The sequence below is a fragment of the Calliphora vicina genome, chromosome 4, assembly GCF_958450345.1.
Source record: "Calliphora vicina chromosome 4, idCalVici1.1, whole genome shotgun sequence".
Classification (NCBI taxonomy): domain Eukaryota; kingdom Metazoa; phylum Arthropoda; class Insecta; order Diptera; family Calliphoridae; genus Calliphora; species Calliphora vicina.
Window position 1 is genome coordinate 116,262,672 of NC_088783.1, and position 26,940 is coordinate 116,289,611.

The 26,940-nt window shown below is 25.8% G+C and overlaps 4 protein-coding genes across 4 annotated transcripts; all 4 read right to left on the bottom strand.

Moving 5' to 3' along the window:
• Positions 1-836: 836 nt before the first annotated feature.
• On the bottom strand, positions 837-13,994 carry G9a (histone-lysine N-methyltransferase G9a). The gene is made up of 10 exons (XM_065508962.1): positions 11,700-13,994; positions 7,187-8,914; positions 5,484-5,982; positions 5,181-5,419; positions 3,773-3,963; positions 3,541-3,702; positions 3,088-3,477; positions 2,891-3,029; positions 2,452-2,825; positions 837-1,283 (listed from the first exon to the last, which is right to left on the bottom strand). Exons 1-10 carry the CDS (start codon positions 13,332-13,334, stop codon positions 938-940), a joined length of 5,703 nt encoding a protein of 1,900 aa, XP_065365034.1. The 5' UTR covers positions 13,335-13,994; the 3' UTR covers positions 837-937.
• Positions 13,995-16,514: 2,520 nt separating this feature from the next.
• On the bottom strand, positions 16,515-17,383 carry LOC135958859 (lectin subunit alpha-like). Its single transcript, XM_065509794.1, has 3 exons — positions 17,255-17,383; positions 17,078-17,192; positions 16,515-16,898 (listed from the first exon to the last, which is right to left on the bottom strand). Exons 1-3 carry the CDS (start codon positions 17,375-17,377, stop codon positions 16,624-16,626), a joined length of 513 nt encoding a protein of 170 aa, XP_065365866.1. The 5' UTR covers positions 17,378-17,383; the 3' UTR covers positions 16,515-16,623.
• A 3,487-nt stretch (positions 17,384-20,870) lies between these two features.
• LOC135958860 (lectin subunit alpha-like) lies at positions 20,871-21,634 on the bottom strand. The gene is made up of 3 exons (XM_065509795.1): positions 21,500-21,634; positions 21,333-21,447; positions 20,871-21,214 (listed from the first exon to the last, which is right to left on the bottom strand). Exons 1-3 carry the CDS (start codon positions 21,626-21,628, stop codon positions 20,940-20,942), a joined length of 519 nt encoding a protein of 172 aa, XP_065365867.1. The 5' UTR covers positions 21,629-21,634; the 3' UTR covers positions 20,871-20,939.
• Positions 21,635-23,836: 2,202 nt separating this feature from the next.
• Positions 23,837-24,540, bottom strand: LOC135956311 (lectin subunit alpha-like). Its single transcript, XM_065506760.1, has 3 exons — positions 24,421-24,540; positions 24,233-24,347; positions 23,837-24,180 (listed from the first exon to the last, which is right to left on the bottom strand). The coding sequence occupies exons 1-3, from the start codon at positions 24,538-24,540 to the stop codon at positions 23,906-23,908; spliced, it is 510 nt and encodes a 169-aa protein (XP_065362832.1). The 3' UTR covers positions 23,837-23,905.
• Between the last annotated feature and the right edge of the window lie 2,400 nt (positions 24,541-26,940).

A 26,940-nucleotide genomic window follows, 5' to 3' on the forward strand; every position in this document is an offset into this window, starting at 1 on the left:
TTTTAAAAAATAGATAAAAGATTTCAAGCTTTTTGCTTGAAAAAAGCTTTATAATTAAATTTTACAGCTTTTTTGCCAAATTATATAGAATTTATATAAAACAAGCCACAAAATCATTTGTAGGTTTAAATATGGCAGATGTTATGTAAAATTTTGTAAAAGCTTTTAAAAAATAATGAAAAACTTTAAAGCTTTTTGATTGAAAAAAGCTTTATCATTAATTTTTACAGATTTTCTTTTAAATAAAACAAAAGCTTTTATGATTTCATTTAAATTTTAACGAAATCTTCCAAAAATATAAACAAAAGCTAAAAGCTTTTTTAGAAAAAATAAAAGCTTTATATGGAAACCCAAATTAAATGCAAATTAAACGATTTTATAACAATCAGTAATAATGTATAACACTCAGCAGCAAACAAAAGCTATATTTGAATGTATTTTCAAAAAAGCTTTTAGAAAATGTTTAAAAGCTTTAGGGCTATATTCATCAAAATATAATAAATGAAAGCTTTTTTCCAAATAATTTACTTTTGCCACATTTTCTCGCACAATTTTAACATTTTCCTTCAATTCAACTTATTCTGCGAAAAAGCTGTTCTTTTTATCTGGTTTGTACATGATTTTTTTTTTTTAACAAAATTTTGGTATTCAGCATTAAATTTCAATGTGTTACTTGTTTTTCCAATGATCTTAGAAACTAAAAGAAAATACACGTTTAACTACTTACACACACAGCTTAATAAAAACTCTTAAAAACTAGCTAAACAAAAAAAAAAATTTAGGACTTACACATCAAAAGCTTTGTTTTATACAAACACCTAAAGCGTAGGAGGAGGGAAGGAGAAAGAAACGCATTTGTTTAAGTAAGAAGGAGTTAACGAAAGTTTTCTTAACTTTCGTATAGTATAATAATGGAATAGTTTTGTATGTCCATGAGCTAAGGAGTTCCGTTGGTGGTGTTTGTGGGCAACGAGGCTAATGAAGTGGAGGGGTTAATAGGAATTATAGAGAGTTCATTGTTGTTGGGTAGCAAAAGTTCAGCTTGCATTATTTGCTGCTGTTGATGCGCTGAGTTGTTGCTGGCTGTTGAGGGTGATGAAGTGGATGAAGATGTTACTGTTATTGTTTGACTTTCGTTAATAGTGACCGGCCGCATTTCTTGGTCTTCCATTTCTTCATCACCATTTTCCAAAAGTAAACTGGGGTAACGGCAAGTGGTGGACTGGCATTTGCAGGTGAAATAACGATTTTTGATGGACCAAAATTTGTCGCCGTAGTCAAAGCTGAAGAGAAAAAGGTTAACAAAATTTGAAAAAATCGAATATTTATATATATTTCGGGTAAAAAACTAAAAAGCTTTTTTTCTAAAAACTAATAAAAACATTAAAAATTGTAGGAAATAACGAAATATTTGTAAAATTATATATCTAGATTGAAAAAAATCGAATATTTATGTATATTTCGGGTAATAAACTAAAAAGCTCAAAAAGCTTTTTTTCAAAAATGTATAAATATATTAAAAAATTGTACGAAATAACGAATTATATGTTAAATTACAACTTAAGATTGAAAAAATCTAATATTTATGTATAATTCATGTAAAAAACTAAAAAGCTCAAAAAAGCTTTTTTTCAAAAATAAATGAAAATATTAAAAATTGTAGGAAATAACGAATTGTTAGTTAAATTAAAGTTTTAGATTGAAAAAAAATAATATTTATGTATATATCGTGTAAAAACCAAAAAGCTTGAAAAAGCTTTTTTAAAAAAATGGATAAAAATATTAAAAAATTGTAGAAAATAACGATTTATTTGTTAAATTACAGCTTTAGAATGAAAAAATCTAATATTTATGTATAATTCATGTAAAAAACTAAAAAGCTCGAAAAAGCTTTTTTCAAAAATAAATCAAAATATTAAAAATTGTAGGAAATAACGATTTATTTGTTAAATTAAAGCTTTAGAATGAAAAAATCGAATATTTATGTATATATCATGTAAAAAACTAAAAAGCTCAAAAAAGCTTTTTTTCAAAAATGTATAAAAATATTAAAAAATTGTAGGAAATAACGAATTGTTAGTTAAATTAAAGTTTTAGATTGAAAAAAATTAATATTTATGTATATATCGTGTTAAAAACCAAAAAGCTTGAAAAAGCTTTTTTTAAAAAATGTATAAAAATATTAAAAATTAACGAATTATTTGTTAAATTAAAGTTTTACTATGAAAAACTCGAATATTTATGTATATATTGTTAAAAAAACTAAAAAGCTCAAAAAAAGCTTTTTTTGCTAAAATTAATAAAAGTCCAACAAAATTTATAAAAACAAAGAAATATTCATAAATTACGGCTTTAAATTTAAAAAATCACAAAAAGCTCTCAAAACGCCTTAAGGAAAGTTTAAAGCTTTTATATTTATTTAATTTATTTAAAAAGTAAATTTCAACTTACCAAATCTCCTCTCCCACCTCTATGTCACGACAGGTGAAAAACGAAATTTTCGGAAAACGATAATCCTGATGCTGATAAAACACCCTAACTGGCACTATATTCGGCTCACACGAATGATTAAAGAAACGACTAACATTGCCATAGTAATTGGCATCGATGCAATGATTGTGGCCCAAATCAAAAAAGTATGAATCATCCATGCGACGATCAGCTTCCATTTCCGTGAGAATCTCACCCGTATAGACGGCCACAAAGCTGCCCTTGGGTATATGGACCATAGTGCGTACACCCCAGCCCTTGGTGGTGTCCTCGCATTCGATAACTTGCAGAGGTATGGTAATGCCATTTTGTACTACACGATTTTTGCAAAAGCGCTGTAAAAGTTAAATGAAAACTCAAGTAAACTGAACAGACTTTTGTATATAAAATGATTAAATACCTTATTACAATTGCAGACATCATTGCACTCGAATAAAACAGCAGGATCTTCAAAATTGAAATCAGCACTGAGACGACCTTCTGCTGTATACCAGCTGCGATCAGAAGCTCCCGTACATTGACAGCGATCGGTGGTACAACTAATAAACAAATAACATAAATAAAATGTTTAAAATTTTAGTCACTTTTGCCACTTACCCATCGGCACAATTACAAATACGCATTTGTGATACCCTTTGATCGATTTGTACGGAATTCTGTAAAATTATGGTATCAGTTATGTAGCGAAAATCGGGCAACATCAATTGATCAGCTTCTTCCACGGGCACCACATTGTTTTCATTACGCAATGCTTGTATAGGACACAACTCCCTACCATTGCTGATATCGCCACACACAATATTCGAACGACGGCGATGTAAAGCATGCATTTCCATTTGAAAGCCCACATGGCGGGCACAATCAGAATGTTCATCGGGTATGCAGTCGTAGGGCAGCTCATCGGAACGATTGCGCAGCATTAAATCGGCACCATTGAAAATGAGTAAAAGGCAGAGTTTTTTACTCGACAGACGGCAGGCAATATGTCTAAAAAGAGAGAATTATCATCAAGTTTATAAAAATCTTATTTAATTCTAAATCTCAACTTACAGCGGCGTTTCACCCTCCACATTTTGTATATTACAATTAATGCCCGCCTTTAATAATACTGTTATTGTATCCAAGTCATGATTTTGTAATGCCGCCCAGTGTAACACGGTATTATTGTCATTATCGCAGATATTTGGATCAGCACCTTGTTGCAATAGTAAACTGTAAATAAAATTTTCGAATTCAAATGAAATTTCAAACTTTTATCAGAATAATAATTATGTTAACATACCTTACGATATCCGTGTGACCCAATTCTGCTGCCCAGACCATGGCCGTCCAACCGCCATCATCTTGGGCATTAATGAAACTTAGAAATTGTGAGACATCTTTACTGGCCTTATAACTATGAACGATTAACTTAAGAATTTCCAAGTTACCAGTACGTGCTGCAATATGTAAAACTGTATGGCCATCGGGACCCTATAGAGCAAAAATAATGTTATAATTTTATTATTAAAGCATTTTTAAAATAGTAGTAGAAATACTACTTTTTTCAAACACAGCATATAATCTTAAAAATCGAATTTAAACACGTAAAACTTTATTTAAGGCCATTAATAAAAATTTAAAACAGTAAGCAGCTTTTTTAAAAATAGTAGTACAAATATTACTTTTTTCAAAAACACAAAATTAGGTTAAAAATCAATTTTAAAAACTTTAAACGTTATCTAAGCCTTTAAAAGTGATTTTATAACTGTTTACAACATTTTTTAAAAATAGTAGTAGAAATACTACTTTTTTCAAAAACACCAAATAACGTTAAAAATCGAATTCTAACACATAAAACATTATTTAAGTTTATTAAAAATAATTTAAAAACAGTTTACATTATTTTTTAAAATAGTAGTAGAAATATTACTATTTTCAACAATACAAAATATGGTTAGAAATCAATTTTAAAAATTTTAAACGTTATTTAAATCCTTAAAAAATAATTTTAAAACAGTTTACAGCATTTTTAAAAATAGTAGTAGAAATACTACTTTTTTCAAAAAGTTAAATTAATAAGAAAATGATAATTTAAACTCATTAAATTTAAATTTAGTAAGCAAATTTAATGTTAAAAATAGAATTTAAATATTTTAGAAGTCATTTAAGGCATAAAGAATCATTTTTAAAATAGTAGTAAAAATACTACTTTTTTAAAAACGCAAATTAACATTAAAAATTTTATCTTAAACGTTTAAATATTATTTAGAAGCATTTTAAAACAAAATTTAAAATAGTAGTAGAAATACTACTTTTTTGAAAAATCTTAATTAATGTCAAAAATATAATTTACATTCTTTAAATATAAATTTTAAACTCAAATTAAATAAAAAAAATAAAATTTAAACACTTTTAACACAATTTTAAAGCATAAAGAGCATTTCTAAAATAGTAGTAAAATACTACCTTTTTAAAAATATAAAATTATCAATCAAAATGTTATCTAAAACGTTTTAATATTATTTTGCTGCAGTTTGAAACATTTTTTTAAAATAGTAGTAGAAATACTACTATTTTCAAAAAGCCAATTAATGTGAAAAATATGATTTAAACACCTCAAATTTAAAAATTAAACATAAATTTAAAGTTTAAAATAAAATTGTAAAGCATAAAAACGTAGTAAAAATACTACTTTTTTCAAAACTTACCCTTAAAGCCAAATCAGCACGATTTTGTATAAACAGATTAACAATATTGCATTTTTCCTCCTTGACAGCACACATAATGGCCGTGCGTAGCTCACGATCCATCATATTTATAAAATCAGAGCCAACACCCTGGCACAACAACAAATAGGCCATTTGTATGGTGCCATAATGGGCCACCAAATGCAAACATGTGCCGTGGTAAAACTCACGCATGCAAGTTGTGACATCATAATTGGAGGCTGAAAGAAAAAGTAAAAACAAAATTAATATCAAAACATTTATAAAAGAATTTTAAAAATTTACCCAATATCTCCGCCACCCTTTCGAGATCATCATTTTTCACCGCATAATACATGTCTTTGGTGGTGAATTCCGTCACCTGATTGTGTGCCTGTAAAGTGCGTCCTCGGGCATTCACCACATTCATAACAGACTCGGGTATTAGTTTGTCATAGTTGATATTAACATACGGCCTTATAACACTTGTAGACCAACTTAAAGAAGCAGGACTATTTGTACTGCCCAGCAGATTAAGCGAGGAATTTGTGACACTATTATTGTTGGCTAGCGAGGTTGTCAGGGGTTTTTGTGTGGCCTGGAATATGGGCACGGTTTGGGTTTTCATGGTGATGGTGGAGGTGCGTTCGGTTGTGTCCAGGCCACAGTGAGGACATTTCAGCACCAATGTACGACTAGCATTCTTCGAGGCAGGTTGTTGGGGATCGTATTTCGAGCTGAGCACAATGCGCTGGGCACAGGCGGCATGAAAGAAGTGTTTTTGTTTGCACAAGATAAATTTTCCCTGAAAAAATAAAAGTTTTTTAAAGGAGTTTTGCTTAGTAATGAAAAATATAAAGATTTTTTGTTTAATTTTGATTTAAAATTTATTTTTATAGCGGTTAAATCTGATTTTTCACATTAATTTTGATTTTTGAAAAAGTAGTATTTCTACTACTATTTTTAAAAATGTTCTAAACTGCTTCAAAATCATTTTTAAGGGCTTTGGATAATGTTTAAAGTATTTAAAATTGATTTTCAACATTATTTTGTGTTTTTGAAAAAAGTAGTATTTTTACTACTATTTTTAAAATAAATTTTAAACTGCTTTAAAATTATTTAAAATGTTTAAAATAGATTTTTAACATTATTTTGTGTTTTTGTAAAAAGTAGTATTTCTACTACTATTTTTAATAATGTTGTAAATGCTCTTAAAATAATTTTTAATGGATTTAGAAAGCTTTTAAAGTGTTTTAAATTGATTTTCAACATTATTTTCTGTTTTTGAAAAAAGTAGTATTTCTACTACTATTTTTAAAATTGATGTAAATTGTCTTAAAATCATTTTCAAGGGCTTTCGAAAACATTTAAAATGTTTTAAATAGATTTTTAATATTATTTTGTGTTTTTGAAAAAAGTAGTATTTCTACTACTATTTTTAAAACTGTTGTAAATTGTTTTCAAAATCATATTTAAGGGCTTTAGAAAACATTTAAAGTTTTTTAAATCGATATTTAACCTTATTTTGAGTTTTTGAAAAAATAATATTTCTACTACTATTTTTAAAAATGTTGTAAATTGTTTTAAAAATCATGTTTAAGGGCTTTAGAAAACATTTAAAGTTTTTTAAATCGATAGTAAACCATATTTTGAGTTTTTGAAAAAAGTAGTATTTCTACTACTATTTTTAAAAATGTTGTAAATTGTCTTAAAATCATGTTTAGAGATTTAGAAAACATTTAAAGTTTTTTAAATCGATATTTAACCATATTTTGTGTTTTTGAAAAAAGTAGTATTTCTACTACTATTTTTAAAAATGTTCTAAACTGCTTCAAAATCATTTTTAATGGCTTTAGAAAACATTTAAAGTTTTTTAAATCGATATTTAATGTTATTTTGAGTTTTTGAAAAAAGTAGTATTTTTACTACTATTTTTAAAAAATGTTCAAAACTGATTTAATATATTTTTAAAGTGTAGCTAACAATGTTTTGTGTGAAAAAAGTCTTACCTGCGTACAAAATATGCCACACGACGGACACGAGTTATGAGCCTTTAATCTCTTCTGATGTTCCTCACACAACACCATATAGACCGATCTTTGGCTGGCCCTAAACAAATTTAACACTTCACCCGTTAATTGATTAGAACAGCCCACCTTTTCCTCATCTATATTGTCGATAGCCCAACAATATTGGGTCTCCTTAATCATGGGCGTGCAATAGTTGGAGGTGATATGGCATAAACAATCAAATGAAGATTTTCCCGCAACTTCCGCTACTGCTGCCGTAGAGGAGGAATTTGAAGAAGAATTTTGCACAGAGGTGGCCGGTATAGAGGTAGTAGTTGTATTTTCCGCTACTACTGAAGCATTTAAAGACTTTAATTCCACCACTTTGTCGTTTTGGGTTTGATTGGTTTTCTGTCTTTGTGTTCTTCTAGTTTGGGGCGGTGTCGATGAGGAGGAAACCGATCTGTGTGTGGCAGCAACTGCTGCTGGGGCAGGCTGTGTGGTGGTGGTGTCTTTGCGCCCCCTTAAAGTAACACTAGGTTTGCCCACTTGCACTCGAGTGGTGGGCACAAACTCGGCATTGTCACTTAAACTGTCATTGTCACTAGACTCATTGCTGACATTGCGTCTTAGGCCCATTCTTTCGAAATATTTATCCTTTTGTTTGTTCAGCTTGCGCTGCTGTTTCTTGCTTAGCTTTTTGTCTTCGGGTGAGCGATTTAGATTCCATTTGCCCGATTTTATTTCCTGCAGGAACTTTTTAATGTCCGGGCAGGGAAAAAGCTTCTTTTTGATATTACTAGTGCCTGTGGGATGGCTGTCATTGCTGTTGTCGGATTTTTCACTCTTCTGCTTGGAATTTGTGGTGGTGGTCTGCTCATTTTGTGTGACAATTTGATGTGTGGGCGTGGTAGAGTCATTTTGCTGTTGCTGTTCTGAGCTATTCCAATTTTGGGCAGTCATTCTTACTATATTCTTGGTCTCAAACTCATAGCGCAGCTCATCGTTTTCCAAAATTTTGGTTGTGGGTTTTATGCGCCGCTGCGAACGTTTGGGCACTATAACAGCTGCTTCGGGGTTATGTTTTTTAAAGTTAGTGTTAGTTGTTGTGGTTGAAATTTGTTCATTGTCTTGCTGCTGCTGTAATTTCCCCATTTCCAGTTGTACTTTTGCCTTGCGTCCCCGTTTTTTAGGTGGAGTTTTCTCATCAACTGTTAGTCTTAGTGTTTTTCTGGTAGGAGAATCATTACTTTCATTGTTTTTAGATTCCTCAGGTTCCTTGTCTTCTTCGAATATTTTAAAGCCATCCAAACGATTGCACAAACGTTCACTACGCCTAGTTCTTTTGCCCTCATCATCTTCCGATTTATTACTTAGAAGACCACCCATTTCTACATCCTCCTCCTGAGGATTTTTACGTTTGCGTGTCAATTTACGTTCACTATTGAGAGGGGAACTGTGACGTTCCGTTGTAGGTGGTAAATCATTGGTGTTGGACGTATGAGGCTGAGAAGTAGTAGCACTGTTATCGGTATCTGTGGTCGAATATTTTTTTGTTCTGCCTCTACCACGTTTAGAAGGGGGCTGTTGTTTATCAGCCAATGGTTTGTTATCATCAGATATGAGGTTGGCATGCGACTCTGCTGGATTAGTGGTCGATAATTCCACCGAATCTGTTACAGATTTTGGCAGACTTTCGCTTAAGGTGATACCGGCATCCAGTGGGGTCTAAAAGGAGGGGGAAAGAAGAATTTTGATAAGTATTAACTTTATTTTAATTGTTTATACAAGTATTATTATCTTTATTTGATTAAAAATTAATCTATTTGGATTTTTTAAAAAGTAGTATTTCTACTACTATTTTAAAAAATGTTTATGCAGCCTCAAAATAATATTTAAACGTTTTAGATTATATTTTTAATGTTAATTTAGCGTTTTAAAAAAGTTTTATTTTTTAGTACTTTTTTCAAAATGCTCTAAATGCATTAAAATTACGTTAAAAGTGTTGAAATTTTATTTCCATTATTTAATTTGTATTAAAAATTTAAATTGAAAGCATTAAAATAATATTTTTCTGTTTAATATAACTTTTTGAAAATAGTAGTATTTCTACTACTAATCAAAAAAAATTTCAAATTACTTGGAAACAATATTTATAAGTATCTTGCTTAGCTTATATATTATTTTTTATAAATTTTTGTTTATTTAAAAAAGTAGTATTTTTAGTACTTTTTTTAAAAATGCTCTAAATGCATTAAAATTACGTTAAAAGTATTGAAATTTTATTTCCATTATTTAATTTGTATTAAACATTTAAATTTAAAGCTTTAAAATAGTATTTTTCACTTTAATAAAGCTTTTTGAAAATAGTAGTATTTCTACTACTATTCAAAAAAAAATTTCAAATTGCTTGGAAACAATATTTAAAAATTTTACATATTATTTTTTATAAATATAGTTTATTTAAAAAAAGTAGTATTTTTAGTACTTTTTTTAAAGTGCTCTAAATGCATTAAAATCGTGTTAAAAGTATTGAAATTTTATTGCCATTAGTTAATTTGTATTAAACATTTAAATTGAAAGCTTTAAAATAATATTTTTCTGTTTAATAAAGCTTTTTGAAAATAGTAGTATTTCTACTACTATTTAAAAAATGTTTCAAATTGCTTTGAAACTATATTTAGAAGTTTTAGATATTATTTTTTATAAATATTGTTTATTTAAAAAAAGTAGTATTTTTAGTACTTTTTTTAAAGTGCTCTAAATGCATTAAAATAACGTTAAAAGTGTTGATATTTTATTTTCATTATTTAATTTGTATTAAACATTTAAATTTAAAGCTTTAAAATAATATGTTTCTGTTTAATAAAGCTTTTAGAAAATAGTAGTATTTCTACTACTATTCCAAAAAATTTTTAAATTGCTTGGAAACATTACCTAAAAGTTTTAGATATTATTTTTTATAAATATTGTTTATTTAAAAAAAGTAGTATTTTTAGTACTTTTTTTTAATGCATTAAAATCGTGTTAAAAGTATTGAAATTTTATTTTCATTATTTAATTTGTATTAAACATTTAAATTGAATGCTTTAAAGTAATATTTTTCTGTTTAATAAAGCTTTTTGAAAATAGTAGTATTTCTACTACTATTCCAAAAATGTTTCAAATTGCTTTGAAACTATATTTAGAAGTCTTAGATATTATTTTTTATAAATTTTTTTTATTTAAAAAAAGTAGTATTTTTAGTACTATTTTTAAAGTGCTCTAAATGCATTAAAATCGTGTTAAAAGTATTAAAATTTTATTTCCATAAGTTAATTTGTATTTAACATTTAAATTTAATGCTTTAAAATAATATTTTTCTGTTTAATAAAGCCTTTTGAAAATAGTAGTATTTCTACTACTATTCAAAAAAAGTTTCAAATTACTTGGAAACAATATTTAAAAGTTTTAGATATTATTTTTTATAAATATTGTTTATTTAAAAAAGGTAGTATTTTTAGTACTTTTTTCAAAATGCTCTAAATGCATTAAAATTACGTTAAAAGTATTGAAATTTTATTGCCATTATTTAATTTGTATTAAACATTTAAATTTAAAGCTTTAAAATAATATTTTTCTGTTTAATATAACTTTTTGAAAATAGTAGTATTTCTACTACTATTCAAAAAAATGTTTCAAATTGCTTGGAAACAATATTTAAAAGTTTTACATATTATTTTTTATTAAATATTGTTTATTTAAAAAAGTAGTATTTTTAGTACTTTTTAGAAAATGCATTAAAATTAGATTAAAAATGTTGAAATTTTATTTCCATTATTAAATTTGCTTTAAACATTTAAATTTTACATTAATTTGGATTTTTGAAAATAGTAGTATTTCTACTACTATTCCAAAAAAATGTTTCAAATTGCTTGGAAACTATATTTAGAAGTTGTAGATATTATTATTTGATAAATATTTGTTTTTTAAAAAAAGTAGTATTTTAACTAGTTTTTAAAAAATGCTATTTTATGCTTTAAATTGAAGTATAAAGTGTTTAAATTATTTTTATTAATTTAATTTAAATTAATAATTGTTATAAACTGTACAACAACATTTTCCAATCATTCCCTAAAACCTCAAATACATGTGGAACATATTTCATTATAGTAAATTGAGGTATTTCTTAATTCTACATTGTTCTTATTATGCCTAAACCAGCTTTGTTTTATAATTAGCTAAACAATTTCATAAAATATTCATTCCTTTGACCACAATCATTATAACACAATGTTTCGCTTAATTATGTCATTTTTAAAATTAAGCTGTCTAATCAGCAATTTCATTTTAATTGAAATTAGAAATCTCCATTTTAAATTAAAAAGAATAATTTCTTAGATTTTCCCCAAATTCATTTTCTTCCCTCAGTGTTTTTCTTTAATTATTAAAAAAAATATCTATTTTTCTATCAATTTTTTCTATTTACTCTTTAGGCAAAAATAAATTTGTTAAGTAATTAAGTTATACTCACATTTTTAACACCTTTAACATCATTATTAGCCTGCTGCTGCTCCCCTTTAACATCTACATTATCGCCATCATTTTGTAGAGCCACAGAAATAGCAGCAGTATTGTTGTTGTTGTTATTGTTTTTGCTATGAAGCACCTCTTTAGTTTGATTTTCTATATAAGAAACAACTTCCCCATCATTAATACTACAACTACTGCCAGCACTCTCATTAATTTTTGCTGTTGTTGTTGCTGCACCGTTATTGTTTTCTGTTTTATTATCATTTGAATTACAAAATTCCTTATTGTTGTTGTTATTATTAGTTATGCTTTTGAGGGGGCTGCTAGTAGTAGCTGCTGCAATATTTGTAGTGGAGAGGGTGGTGGTGATAGTATTGCAGTTGTTGTTGTTTTTTAACGTTTGCGCATTCGGTTTTATTATGGAGGCCGAAGAGTTCGTGTGTTTATCATCATCATCGTCATTAGCTTGTTTAACGGTGTTATTTGTTTGTTGATTTTCTTGTTGTTGTTTTTGTTTGGGTGGGGGTGTGATGATGGATGCTGCTTCTTTTTCTTTACCATCATCTGCTTGTTCTTTTTCTATTTCTTTACCATCTTCTGCTTGTTCTTTTTCATTGTTTACCGTATTTTCAGTTTGTTGTTGTTTGTTTAAAGGATGTTTTTGTTTGTTTATGTTGGGGGCAGCTGGCTGTGTGTTTGCTTCTGTTGTTGTTGTTATTATTGTTGGTGGAGATGTTTTAACAACAAGTGTTTTGGGAGAGGGAGAACATATATTTATGATAGCTGTTTGAGATGCTGCTGCTTCTTCTGGTGTTATTGTTGTAGTTGTTGTGTGTTGGTCGTCGGCTTTTGTTTTTGTTTTGTTTGTTAAAATTTCTTTTTGTTTTTCAATATTTTCGATTTTTATTGTTAATTCTTCTTGTTGTGGTTGCTTAACATTTGTTGTATTTGTAGTAATTAATTGTTGTTGCTGCTGTTTCAGTTCAGTTTGATTGTTTGCTGTAGTTGTAGTAGTAGTTGTTGTTGTTGTTGCTGCTGTTGGGGTATTGGCTTGTTTCGTAGAAACTGGCTGACCTTGATTTTGATTGGTTTTGCTACTATTGTTGTTGTTGTTATTATTAACATTATTTTGTATTTCCTTTGCTTTATTATTACAGCTTAATAATAATAATTGTTCGGACTTTGTGGCCTTTTCTGGGGTGGTTTCTTTTTTCTTTTGCTCCTCATTAGCCTCCTCCTCCTCCACCTCTTCTACTAGCTCTTTGAATGTTTGCTCTATATTTTCTTCACTTGTACTAACTAATTTTTCTTTATCGCCCCCTGCCCCTGCTCTAACACGATCATTTTCCAATTCATTTTTAACCTTTTGCTCTTGGCTGTTTGCCTGTGTTTTCAAATTTTCATCCTCTGGCTGGGTCTGCTGCGCCTCTGCCAACGTAGTAGCTGTTGTATTATTAGTAGTCAATGATTTCAGGCAATTTTTCTTATCTTTATCTTTAGCAGCAAATTGATTCTTTGACAAATTTCGCCATTTCAAAGTCTTATCATCGGTTAGATCCACTTCAGCATTAGAGGGGCAGTCGGAGTTAAAGGTATTCACCATGCTCGTCAGCAAAGAATCCAGACAGTCCGTCATTTTTATGTTTTTCAATAAATTTTTTGTTAGAAATTTTCTTAAATATTCCACTTTTTTTTAACACACCTCCTCCATGAATTTTTTGTAAAAAAAAAGTATTTTTCTTCTAGCTTTTGACGTCACTTCTTTTTCTTTGTAATTTTTTTTCTATAATTTTCCTTTTTTTGTTTTGGTTTTCTTAACAAAAATCTTGAAAATTTAATTTTATGTAAATTTTCCTCTTAACCAGCATTAATTATTGCTTCATTTTAATTAATTTTATATATTTATTCAAACATTATAAATTTTTTTTTTGTATTTCTTCACCATAAAAAAAAATCTTTTTATATCTCTTCTCTTAAATATGAAACAGAAAACACTCACACACATTCACACTCTTGTACAAAAACTTATGCTGTTTGTTGTTTTTGTTGTTGCTAGTGTTCATGTAGAAGAAGAAAAAAATTACTTTTTTTCTCGCTCTCTTCTCAAAAAAAAATAAGTTTTTTTTGTGTGGATTTTTCAAGCTTGTAATAAAATCATGTTTTTAGCTTAAATTTTCACATTTTTAATGCTAAATCTGTCTTAAATTCTTTAACACAATTTATTTAAATTTATTCATGCTTGTTATTGTTAAAATTTCAATAAAAATATAAGAAAAACACACACGAAATGCAGTTTTTATTTTCTACCCCGTCTCTAGTTTTTTTGTCACTTGAAGTATTGCAATACTGCCAGATGTTCAACTGCAGCAAACAAACTGCCATATGTGTTAAATTCATTAAAAAAAATCGCTAGTTTAATTGTTTATGTTTGAAATGCCAAAAGGAAAAGGTAATGCCAAGTTTTTTTACTCTAAAGTATAATTAGTAAAGACCACAACCTCACTCAAAAGTAAATAGTGAATCTAACGTAACGTAAAGCCTAAAATATCGTGAGAAATCGTTAAATACTTGTAACTTTTAAACTACAAGAGCGATTGAAAAGTGTTTTATAGGAAAATCGTTAAGAAAACTCCAGGCATTCATAAAATTTCACTTAAAACTGTTTTAGTTAAATAGAATTTAAGCTACAGCTTAACAAATTTAAAATACCTCGAAATTGCTTAATTTTGAATACTTAAAAATTCTACATAAATGAACTCAAGGTATTCATTATTAAAAAAACATTTTCAAAAAACTTTCAAAACTATTTTTTTTTTAATTTTTGTACATTTTTGGAAAAGTAGTAGAAATACTAACTTTTTTAAAAAAGCTAAATCACTAATAACAGATATTTAAAGACTTTAAATGTTATTTAGAAGCACTAAAATTCTAAATTAATATAAATTTAACCAATTTTAAATTATTATAAATGAAACCTATTGTAATTCAATTTCATTAATATTGAAATATATTCTAAAAACTACTTTTTTCATTAAAAAAATGTGCTAAAACTACTTTTTCATAAAAAAAATCGTATGTCTACTAGTCTAACTATATTTAAACCCTTTAAATAACGTTAATTTTTAATATTTTAAAATAGTAATAAAAATACTACTTTTTTAAAAAGACCGTAAATAATGTTAAATTGTTTTAAATAAACCCTTTAAAAATTGTTTTAAACAAAATTTAAACAAAAATATAAAAAAGTACTAAAAATAATATATCCACTACTATTTTATACTTACTTTGAAAAATAAACAAAATGTTGCATTTTCTTATTTTTTCAAATTAACAACTTATGTTTAATAAAGATTTATAAATAATTTGCCAAGAAAATCTTCTACTATTTAGAACTTTTTCAATTCTTTTTTTATTATCTATTGTGAAACGACGGCAAAATGAAGCAATTGTCTTATTTTTCTAATTAACAAACTTTCATTAATAAAAATGTTCAACATGTTAAAAAGAAAATTAAGCAATCGTGTTATTTTTAAGTAATTATTGGTATTTTGTTTCAATTTCCTTATTTTTATTATTAAAAATCATTAATTAACACAATTTGTTTAATATTTTATAAAGAAAATAAGGAATTAAGTGATTTTTCTCTTATTTTCTGTACTAATGGCATCACTGTTACAAAGCCGCCATTAAAAAACCGTTACATTAAAGAAGAACAAGAAATTGAGCGATACATTTAGCGATTTCTCACCATCAAAACATTCCATTGAAGAGTCATAAAATCGCAGGTAAAAGAAAATTTGGAAACTTTGTCATAACAAAGGGATTAGTGTTATGAAATAACAAAACAAATAGAGTGTTAAAATCAAAACACAAACATTAAGGGTCATAAAACAAGATTAAAAACAAATGGAAGGTTAAAAACAAAGAAAAAAATTAAGTAAGGCAAATTTAGCGATTTTTTAAAATGATTATTTTAGTTAAAAGTTATGAAAAGGAATAGAGGGGACTTTGGTATGGGGGCTCATTTGGGCTCTATCGCGTTTTCAACTCGCAGACAGACGGACGGACATAGCTAGATCGTTTTAGAATCTTAATTGCTATTTTATGGCCATTTTATAATTCAAAACAAACTAAGCAATTTAAAATAAAATTTTAAAAAAGTAGTATTTCTACTACTTTTTTTTAAAATCTTTATAAACTTGAAAGTTACCTAATTATTACCTAATAAGCTTAATTAAAACAAAATTTAAGACTTTCAGCTAAATTTCAAAAAGTAGTATTTTTACTACTTTTTTAATACTGGCTTAAAAAAGGCATATAATACATTTTTATACTTATAAAATATTTTGATAGAGTTTCTACACAAATTTATGTAAAAGCCAGGGATTTTAAACCAAATTTTAAAAGGTAGTATTTTCTACTACTTTTTTTAAACGCTTTCAAAATGTACAAAAAGAACAAAATTCCATATAAAATAATAAATATACATTTAATTTTATTATTTTTTGAAAAAATACTTAATTTAAACAAAATTTAAAAAAGTAATATTTTTACTACTTTTTTAAAAAATGATTTAAAAACGTGGGAAATTAATTTTTCTAATTAATAAAAGTCTTTAGAGAGTTTATATAAAAATTTAAGCAAAGCTCTGGTATTTTAAACTTAATTTAAAAAGGTAGTATTTTTTACTACTTTTTTAAATGGCCTTATATATACTAATGTGTGTATTGTAAAGTTTATACAATAGAAATCATAATTTTTCTTTAAAATTTTCTTTCAAAATAACTAATTAACTAAATTAAACTAAAATGCCACATTTTTTTGAAACTTTTTTATTTTTCTTTTAAAAACATAAATTTTTGAAATTTTTTATATTAAAATATTTGTAGTTTATGCTTTTACAATTTCCTCGTATAATTTATGCCTTAAGCCCTGCTAATTGAACGTAACAAACTATTAAAATCAAGTCTTTCTTGGCATATGAAACCATATTTGCGACTACAATTAATATCATTCCAAAATTCGGTGCCATAAAAGCCAATATGTACACAACGTTCATTTAGTTTTTGATAATTATTTGGCTCCGTTCTATCCCAATTCGTATAGGTGAAGAGTTCACGGCCTTTAGAGGTGATCCAATAAAACTCACGGAATTTTTCCTTATCATTGGCACCTAAATAGAAACGGGGTATGGGTTTGCCTAAGGAAGAAAAAGAAAATTTTGTTACATAGTTTTTTTTAATTATAATAAAATTTGAAAAAAAAAATTAAGAATTTTGAAATAATTCTTAAGAAATTTTTTTAACTTGTCAAATTTCTTTTTTTCTCTTAGAAAATGTTCTATAATTTCTCTCTCAATAATTTTCTTATATCTCTCACCTGCAAACACTTTCTTTAGCAATTCCTTGATCTCTTCCGCTTTCGTTTCATTTTCTATGGTCAATAAATCCATATTTTGGTTGTCACATTCTTTTGAAGCTTCGTCCCAGGTAAACTATACGACAAAATCAGGGAATTATTTTTTACAAATATTTTTTTTTATGCAAATCATCTTACTTTTCTGGCCGGTTGTATAATATATGTATTATTCTTTGCAGATATAAATTCTCCGGCGCAATTACCCAAAGGGCAACATGCTAAAATTGCGATTAGCACTAGATTTATAATAAGTTGTTTCATGTTGAGTGTAAGAGTAGAACTAAAGTTTTTTATTTTAAATGTTGTTCACTTTCATTGAAGAATTTTGTTTACCATAAACCGGAAATATATAATAATTGTGGTTTTGAAATAAACTATAAACTATGTAGTTGTATTTTTTAAAGAGCAAGGAGATTTATATGCAATAAGTCATGACGTTTAAATGCCCTACCGAAAGTTTTTAAGGGTTTTGAATTAATTAAGAAGTTGGAATGTTAAAAGAAAATTTTAAATTTTGAATTTATAATCAAATCATTAACTTTAATCGTTTTATTTGGTTCTAAAATGTCGTATTATCTTTCTTGTCGCTTATATTACAATGCATTGCTCTCCCCCTTGCTGTGGTTTGCCGCCAGCGGCTCCAATTGTAATCATATTGTTAATCATATCTATTCATTACTAACATCAACTTGGCAGCACTTTTAACACAGTTACTCTCTCAAAACAACAGGAATTGCATTAAAAACTCTCTAAAAAAGCCCAAAACATAAAATACAACTAGATTTCTACATTTCTCTCTACTTCCGTTCTATATCTTTCCAAATATTTCGAGATCGTTTAAAACAAAACGATCTGAATCTGAATTGAACTTTTAATTCTCATTTAAAAGCAAATACTTTGTCCATTATCTTGATGTGGCTATAGGGTGTCTGCCTGTTGTTTTTTTCTTACTCAGAAAAGGAAGTAGTGCGATTTTTATCTTAAACGTTTTTTTTTTTAAACTTGTGTAACCCTGACTTACTTCCACAAGTTTGAACTATAAAATTTTAAAGAAATTTTTTATATTAATTGCATTCAACAGAAAGCAGATAAATAAATTTTGTTTAATAAGAATTTGTTTCATAGAAGGTTTGTTTAGGGTTAAAGAAAATATAAAATATTAAGCAGACATGAAGAAACTGAGGTTTAAAATACAAAAGGCCCTGGAAAGTCACACAAGCTAAAGATTAAACCAAAAAGTTTGTACAAAAAAATTAACATTGGAAATTCTGCACAATTTTTGTGTAAATTTTTTATTTTTATTCCATTAATTTTTTAATCGATTATTCGGTTTTTCGTTTACTCGTTTATATTTTGTAAAAAATTCCATATTTCAACTAATATTCTTATGATATTCCAGAATTTTGAATTTTTTTTCAATTAATCGAATATTTATTGAAACGGTTTTCCGAATAATCGTTAAATTTTTTGTTTACCGAGCAAAAATTATGAATAAATTATTGTAATTTAAAAACAACATGAAATTCTGCACAATTTTTGTTAACATTTTTTATTTTTATTCGAATAATTTTTTAATCGATTATTCGGTTTTCCGTTTACTCGTTTAAATTTTGTAAGAAATTTTATATTTTAAATAATATTTTGATGGGATTTACGAATTTTGCATATTTTTCCGATTAATCGAATATTTATTGAAACGGTTTTCCGAATAATCGTTAAAATTTTGGTTTACAAAGCAAAAATTATGAATAAATTGTTTTAATTTAAAAAGAATATGAAATTTTGTACAATTTTTGTTTAAATTTTTTCTTTTTATTCGATTAATTTATTAGTCGATTATTCGGTTTTCTGTTTACTCGTTTAAATTTTGTAAAAAATTTTATATTTTAAATAATATTTTGATGAGATTTACGAATTTTGCTAATTTTTTCAATTAATCGATTATTTGTTGAAACGGTTTTCCGAATAATCGTTAAAATTTTTGTTTACAGAGCAAAAATTATGAATAAATTGTTTTAATTTAAAAAGAATATGAAATTTTGTACAATTTTTGTTTAATTTTTTTTATTTTTATTCGATTAATTTTTTAATCGATTATTCGGTTTTCCGATTATTCGTTTTAAATTTGTAAAAAATTTTATATTTTAAATAATATTTTGATGGGATTTACGAATTTTGCATATTTTTTCAATTAATCGATTATTTATTAAAACGGGTTTCCGAATAATCGTTAAAATTTTTGTTTACAGAGCAAAAATTATGAATAAATTATTGTAATTTAAAAACAACATGAAATTCTGCACAATTTTTGTTAAAATTTTTTATTTTTATTCGATTAATTTTTTAATCCATTATTCGGTTTTCCAATTATTCGTTTTAAATTTGTAAAAAATTTTATATTTTAAATAATATTTTGATGGGATTTACGAATTTTGCAAATTTTTTCAATTAATCGATTATTTGTTGAAACGGTTTTCCGAATAATCGTTAAAATTTTTGTTTGTAAAAAAAAAATGAAATTCTGAACAATTTTTTATTTTTATTCGATTAATTTTTTATTCGATTATTGGGTTTTCCGATTATTCGTTTTAAAGTTGTAAAAAATTTTATATTTTAAATAATATTTAGATGGGATTTACGAATTTTGCAATTTTTTTCAATTAATCGAATATTTGTTGAAACGGTTTTACGAATAATCGTTAAAATTTTTGTTTACAGAGCAAAAATTATGAAAAAATTCTTTTAAATTAAAAAAAATATGAAGTTCTGCACAATTTTTGTTTAAATTTTCTATTTTTATTCGATTATTCGGTTTTCCGTTTACTCGTTTAAATTTTGTAAAAACATTTCATATTTTAAATAATATTTTGATGGGATTTACGAATTTCGCAAATTTTTTCAATTAATCGATTATTTGTTGAAACGGTTTACCGAATAATCGTTAAAATTTTTGTTTACAGAGCAAAAATTATGAAAAAATTCTTTTAAATTAAAATATATATAAAATTCTGCACAATTTTTGTGTAAATTTTTTATTTTTATTCGATTAATTTTTAATCGATTATTCGGTTTTCCGATTATTCGCTTTAAATTTTGTAAAAAATTTTATATTTTAAATAATATTTAGATGGGATTTACGAATTTTGCAAATTTTTTCGGTTAATCGATTATTCGTTGAAACCGTTTTCCGAATAATCGTTAAAATTTTTGTTTACAAAGCAAAAATTATGAAAAATTCTTTTAAATTAAAAAAAAATATGAAATTCTGCACAATTTTTGTTTAAATTTTTTTAATTTTATTCGATTAAATTTTTAATCGATTATTCGGTTTTTCGTTTACTCTTTTAAATTTTGTAAAAAATTCCATATTTAAACTAATATCTTTATGATATTCAAGAATTTTCTTATTTTTTTCTATTAATCGATTAATTGTTGAAACGGTTTTCCGAATAATCGTTAAAATTTATGTTTACAAAGCAAAAATTATGAATAAATTATTGTAATTTAAAAAGAACATGAAATTCTGCACAATTTTTGTTTAAATTTTTTATTTTTATTCGATTAATTTTTTAATCGATTATTCGGTTTTCCGATTATTCGTTTTAAATTTGTAAAAAAATTTATATTTTAAATAATATTTTGATGGGATTTACGAATTTTGCAAATTTTTTCAATTAATCGAATATTTATTGAAACGGTTTTACGAATAATCGACAAAAACCGCCTTCAAAAAAAAAATAATTTTATACCACAATTTAATTTGGAAAGCTCTTCCATTTATTTCTTTAAAATGTTTTAACAATTTTAAGTATTTCTAAGTATCTTAATTTCTAACAAGGCCTTCTGGCAATTTTCCCGAATTCAATCTTTCTTGGCATATGAAACCATATTTACGATTGCAATTAGCATCGTTCCATTGATCGTTGCCATGGAAACCAATTTGAACACAACGTTCATTTTTGTTCTTATAATTATTTGGCTCATTCCGCTCCCAATTCGTGTAGGTGAAGGGCCCGCGGGCCTTGGAGGAAATCCAGTTAAAGTGACGGAACTTGTCGAGATCATTGGCGCCCAAATAGAAACCGGGTATGCGTTTGCCTAAGGAAAAAAAATGAGAAGGAAAATTAAGGTTTGAGAAATAACTCTTTCTACTTAAAAATTTAAGTAAATTTTCCAGTTTTCTTGATTTGAAAATAAAACTGAATCTTTATCTCACCTGAAAAAACTCTCTCCAGCAATTTGTTGATCTCTAAAGCTTTCTCTTCGCTTTCAATGGTCAATAAATCCATATTTCTGCTCTCACATTCTTTCAAAGACTCTTGCCAGGTAAACTATTCAACAAAATTAATTAATTTTTCATAATCTTTAGTTAAAATTTCTTACTTTTTTCATTGGCATTATAAAATATTGATTATTTTCAGCTGATTTGAATATACGATGATCCTCCTCTCCATTTACAATAGCCCCACCCCACCAGGCTAAAATGGTGATAAGCAGCAATTGTTGTTTCATGTTGATCGCACAGAAAGTTATACTGAAATTTATGTTATTCAATTCACTTTTATATGGATTTTTAATGTCATACATTTTATTTTAAGTTGTGGTTTTCTACATAAATGATAAAAATAGTTGTTATAATAAAAAAATAATGCAAACGAAATGAGTAAATCCAAGGAGATTTTTTCAATGTCAAGCAAGAGTCTGTAGAATGCCCTACACAGGGTTTAAGAGGTTTTAGCTGTAACGAAAGTATATTTTAAGATAAAGATTGAACATATTTTTTGATAAAAAAATTTTTTTTTTTAATTTTTTTTTTTTCAAAAAAAATTTATGATTTATTTTTCCCGATTTTGACCCATTAAATGTCCGAATTGTTATAACGTTATATACATCGTTGGAAAGCTCTTTGAAATATCTATCATTAGACATCCATATTGTCTATATCAAGCACTTAGTACTCCATCAATGATTTAATTGATGAAAAATCGAGGTAGTCGTAGTTTTTTGCTTATATCTCAGCCATTTGTGGGCCGATTTTCCTGAAATTTAATAGCATCCCAACCGGGACTATAGCGGATTTATTGATGTATCAATCAAGTATGTAAGTTATTTCAAGGCTACGGAAACATGATTTCAACATACAAGCATGAAGAAGGAAATGGCGTCACAATTGAAAAAATGTAGAAATTACCAACGTAATGACAAACTTAACACTCATAATGAAGGGTATAACAAAACAAGTCAGAGAGATACATAGAATTTTTAAACCGAGTGCCCCAGAATAATCTGTATAATATTTTTATACATCGCAACAGTGGGAATTAAGTCATCATGAATTTATTTTCGCTCCAAAAATTCGTCTATAAAAATACCTCAGTTAAAACCCACAAACAATTATTCATTTTTATTCTGAAAATATGAATGTGTATACAAAAAAAATTTAAAGAATGTCATATTCTTTTTAAATTAAAACAATTTATTCATAATTTTTGCTCTGCAAACAAGAATTTAGGCGATTATTCGGAAAACCGTTTCAACAAATAATCCATTAATTGAAAAAATTTGCAAAATTCAGGAACAGCATAAGAATATTAGTTTAAATATCGATTTTTTTTTAAATTTAAACGAATAATCGGAAAACCGAATAATCGATTAATCGATTAAAAAAATTAATCGAATAAAAATAAAGAATTTACACAAAAATTGTGCAGAATTTCATATTCATTTTAAATTAAAACAATTTATTCATAATTTTTGCTCTGTAAACAAAAATTTTAACGATTATTCGGAAAACCGTTTCAATAAATATTCGATTAATCGGAAAAATTTGCAAAATTCTGGAATAGCATAAGAATATTTGTTTAAATATCGATTTTTTTTTAAATTTAAACGAATAATCGGAAAACCGAATAATCGATTAAAAAAATTAATCGAATAAAAATAAAGAATTTACCCAAAAATTTTATAGAATTTTATATTCTTTTTAAATTAAAACAATTTATTTATAATTTTTGCTTTGTAAACAAAAATTTTAACGATTATTCGGAAAACCGTTTCAAGAAATAATCGATTAATTGAAAAAATTTGCAAAATTCTAGAATAGCATAAGAATATTAGTTTAATTATAGATTTTTTTTTTTAAATTTAAACGAATAATCGCAAAACCGAATAATCGATTAAAAAATTAATCGAATAAAAATAAAAAATTTACCCAAAAATTGTAGAGAATTTCATATTCTTTTTAAATTAAAGCAATTTATTCATAATTTTTGCTCTGTAAACAAAAATTTTAACGATTATTCGGAAAACCGTTTCAATAAATATTCGATTAATCGGAAAAATTTGCAAAATTCTGGAATAGCATAAGAATATTAGTTTAAATATACAATTTTTAAAAAATTTAAAACGAATAATCGGAAAACCGAATACTCGATTTCAAAATTAATCGAATAAAAATAAAAAATTTACCCAAAAATTGTAGAGAATTTCATATTCTTTTTAAATTAAAGCAATTTATTCATAATTTTTGTTCTATAAACAGAAATTTTAACGATTATTCGGAAAACCGTTTCAATAAATATTCGATTAATCGAAAAAATTGGCAAAATTCGTAAATCCCATATGAATATTAGTTTAAATATGAAATTTGTTTAAAAATTTTAACGAATAATCGGAAAACCAAATATTAAAAAATAATAATAAAACCGAATAATAATAGACTTCTTAATAAAATTTTAAAATGTATTCTTCTCAAACCTTAATCTAGTATATAATTGTTAAAAATGATTATTAATGTTTAGTATCTGCCTCTTTGCAATCTTGCCATTCCCATTTTTCTTGGCATATGAAACCGTTTTTGACTTTACAATTGATATCGTTCCATTCATCGGTGCCATGGTAACCAATATGAACACAACGTTCATTCTCTTTCTTATAATTATTTGGCTCAGACTTTTCCCAATTTGTGTAAGTGAAGGGCCCGCTGATCTGGGTAGAAATCCAAGTAAATTGACGGAACTTGTCAAAATCATTAGCACCCAAATAGAAACGCGGTAAAGGTTGGCCTAAGGAAAAAAAGGGTAAAGAATAATAATATTAAAGGAAAATTTATCTCACCTGAAAAAACTCTCTCCAGCAATTTCCTGATTTCTAAGGCTTTTTCTTTACTTTCAATTGTCAATAATTCCATATTTCTGCTCTCACATTCTTCCAAGGACTCTTGCCAAGTGAACTATTGAGACAAATAAATAAAAAAATATTGTTAAAACTTAAAGTAATTTATTTTCTCAGTTTAAAACTTTTACATTTTGATCCGGCAATATGAAATATTGATTATCTTCAGCTGATTTGAATATACGATACTCGTTGCAATTCACCAAAGCGCAACTGGCTAAAATGGTGATTATCAGAAGTTGTTGCTTCATATTGATGGCACAGAAAGTTCTACTGGAATTTCCATATATTCAATTCACTTTTATACTAAATTTTTTTAATGTTAAATTTAGAAATAGGTTTTATCTAATTTGTTATGTGGTTTTATAGCTCAATGATAGAAATAGGTTTTAAAATAACATAAAAAAAGAATAAATGAGTAAATCCAAGAATTATGCAGAATTTCATATTCTAAATAAACATCAATTTTAACGATTATTCGGAAAACCGTTTCAATAAATATTCGAATAATCGAACAAATTTGCTAAATTCGTAAATCCCATAAGAATATTATTTTGAATGTGAATTATTTTTACAAAATTTAAACGAATAATCGGAAAACCGAATAACCGATTAAAAAATTAATCGAATAAAAATAAAGAATTTTCAGAAAAATTATGCAGAATTTCATATTCTTTTTAAATTTAAACAATTTATTCATAATTTTTGCTCTGTTAAAAGAAATTTAGACGATTATTCGGAAAACCGTTTCAATAAATATTCGATTAATCAAAAAAATGTGTAAAATTCTGAAATAGCATAAGAATATTAGTTAAATATGGATTTTTTTTTTACAAAATTTAAACGAATATCTGGAAATCCGATTAATCGATTAAAAAATTAATCGAATAAAAATAAAACAATTACTTACAAATTGTGCAGAATTTCATATTCTTTTTAAATTTAAACAATTTATTCATAATTTTTTCTAAATAAACATAAATTTTAACGATTATTCGGAAAACCGTTTCAATAAATATTCGAATAATCAAAATAAATTCCAAAATTCAGAAATTCCATAAGAATATTAGTTTAAATATGGATTTTTTTTAAATTTAAACGAATAATCGGAAAACCGAATAACCGATTAAAAAAATTAATCGAATAAAAATAAAGAATTTACACAAAAATTTTACAGAATTTCCTATTCTTTTTAAATTTAAACAATTTATTCATAATTTTTGTTTTGAAAACATAAATTTAAACGATTATTCGGAAAACCGATTCAATAAATATTCGATTAATCAAAAAAATTTGTAAAATTGATAAATCCCATAAGAACATTAGCTTAAATATGGATTTTTTTTAAATTTAAACGAATAATCGGAAAACCGAATAACCGATTAAAAAAATTAATCGAATAAAAATAAAAAATTTTCAAAAAATAGTGCAGAATTTAATATTCTTTTTAAATTAAAACAAAATTTTTAACAAAATTTTTAACGATTATTCGGAAAACCGTTGCAAAATTCGTAAATCCCATAAGAATATTAGTTTTAATATGGAATTTTTTTACAAAATTTAAACGAATAACTGGAAATCCGAATAATCGATTAAAAAATTAATCGAATAAAAATAAAAAATTTACCCAAAAATTGTAGAGAATTTCATATTCTTTTTAAATTAAAGCAATTTATTCATAATTTTTGCTCTGTAAACAAAATTTTTAACGATTATTCGGAAAACCGTTGCAATAAATATTCGAATAATCGAAAAAATTTTAAAAATTCGTAAATCCCATAATAATATTAGTTTCAATATGGAATTTTTTTACAAAATTTAAACGAATAACTGGAAATCCGAATAATCGATTAAAAAATTAATCGAATAAAAATAAAACAATTACTTACAAATTGTGCAGAATTTCATATTCTTTTTAAATATAAATAATTTATTCATAATTTTTGCTTTGAAAACATAAATTTAAACGATTATTCGGAAAACCGTTTCAATAAATATTCGATTAATCAAAAAAATGTGTAAAATTCTGGAATAGCATAAGAATATTAGTTAAATATGGAATTTTTTTTACAAAATTCAAACGAATAACTGGAAATCCGAATAATCGATTAAAAAATTAATCGAATAAAAATAAAACAATTTTTTACAAATTGTGCAGAATTTCATATTCTTTTTAAATGAAAACAATTTATTTATAATTTTTGCTTTGTTAAAAGAAATTTAGAGGATTATTCGGAAAACCGTTTCAATAAATATTCGATTAATCGAAAAAATTTGTAAAATTGATAAATCCCATAAGAACTTTAGTTTAAAAATGGATTTTTTTTTAAATTTAAACGAATAATACAAAAACCGAATAATCGATTACAAAATTAATCGAATAAAAATAAAGAATTTTCAAAAAAATTGGGCAGAATATGAAAATATTCTTTTTAAATTTAAACAATTTATTCATAATAACTGGAAAACCGAATAATCGATTAAAAAATTAATCGAATAAAAATAAAACAATTTTTTACAAATTGTGCAGAATTTCATATTCTTTTTAAATTAAAACAATTTATTGATAATTTTTGCTCTGTTAAAAGAAATTTAGACGATTATTCGGAAAACCGTTTCAATAAATATTCGATTAATCAGAAAAATTATTA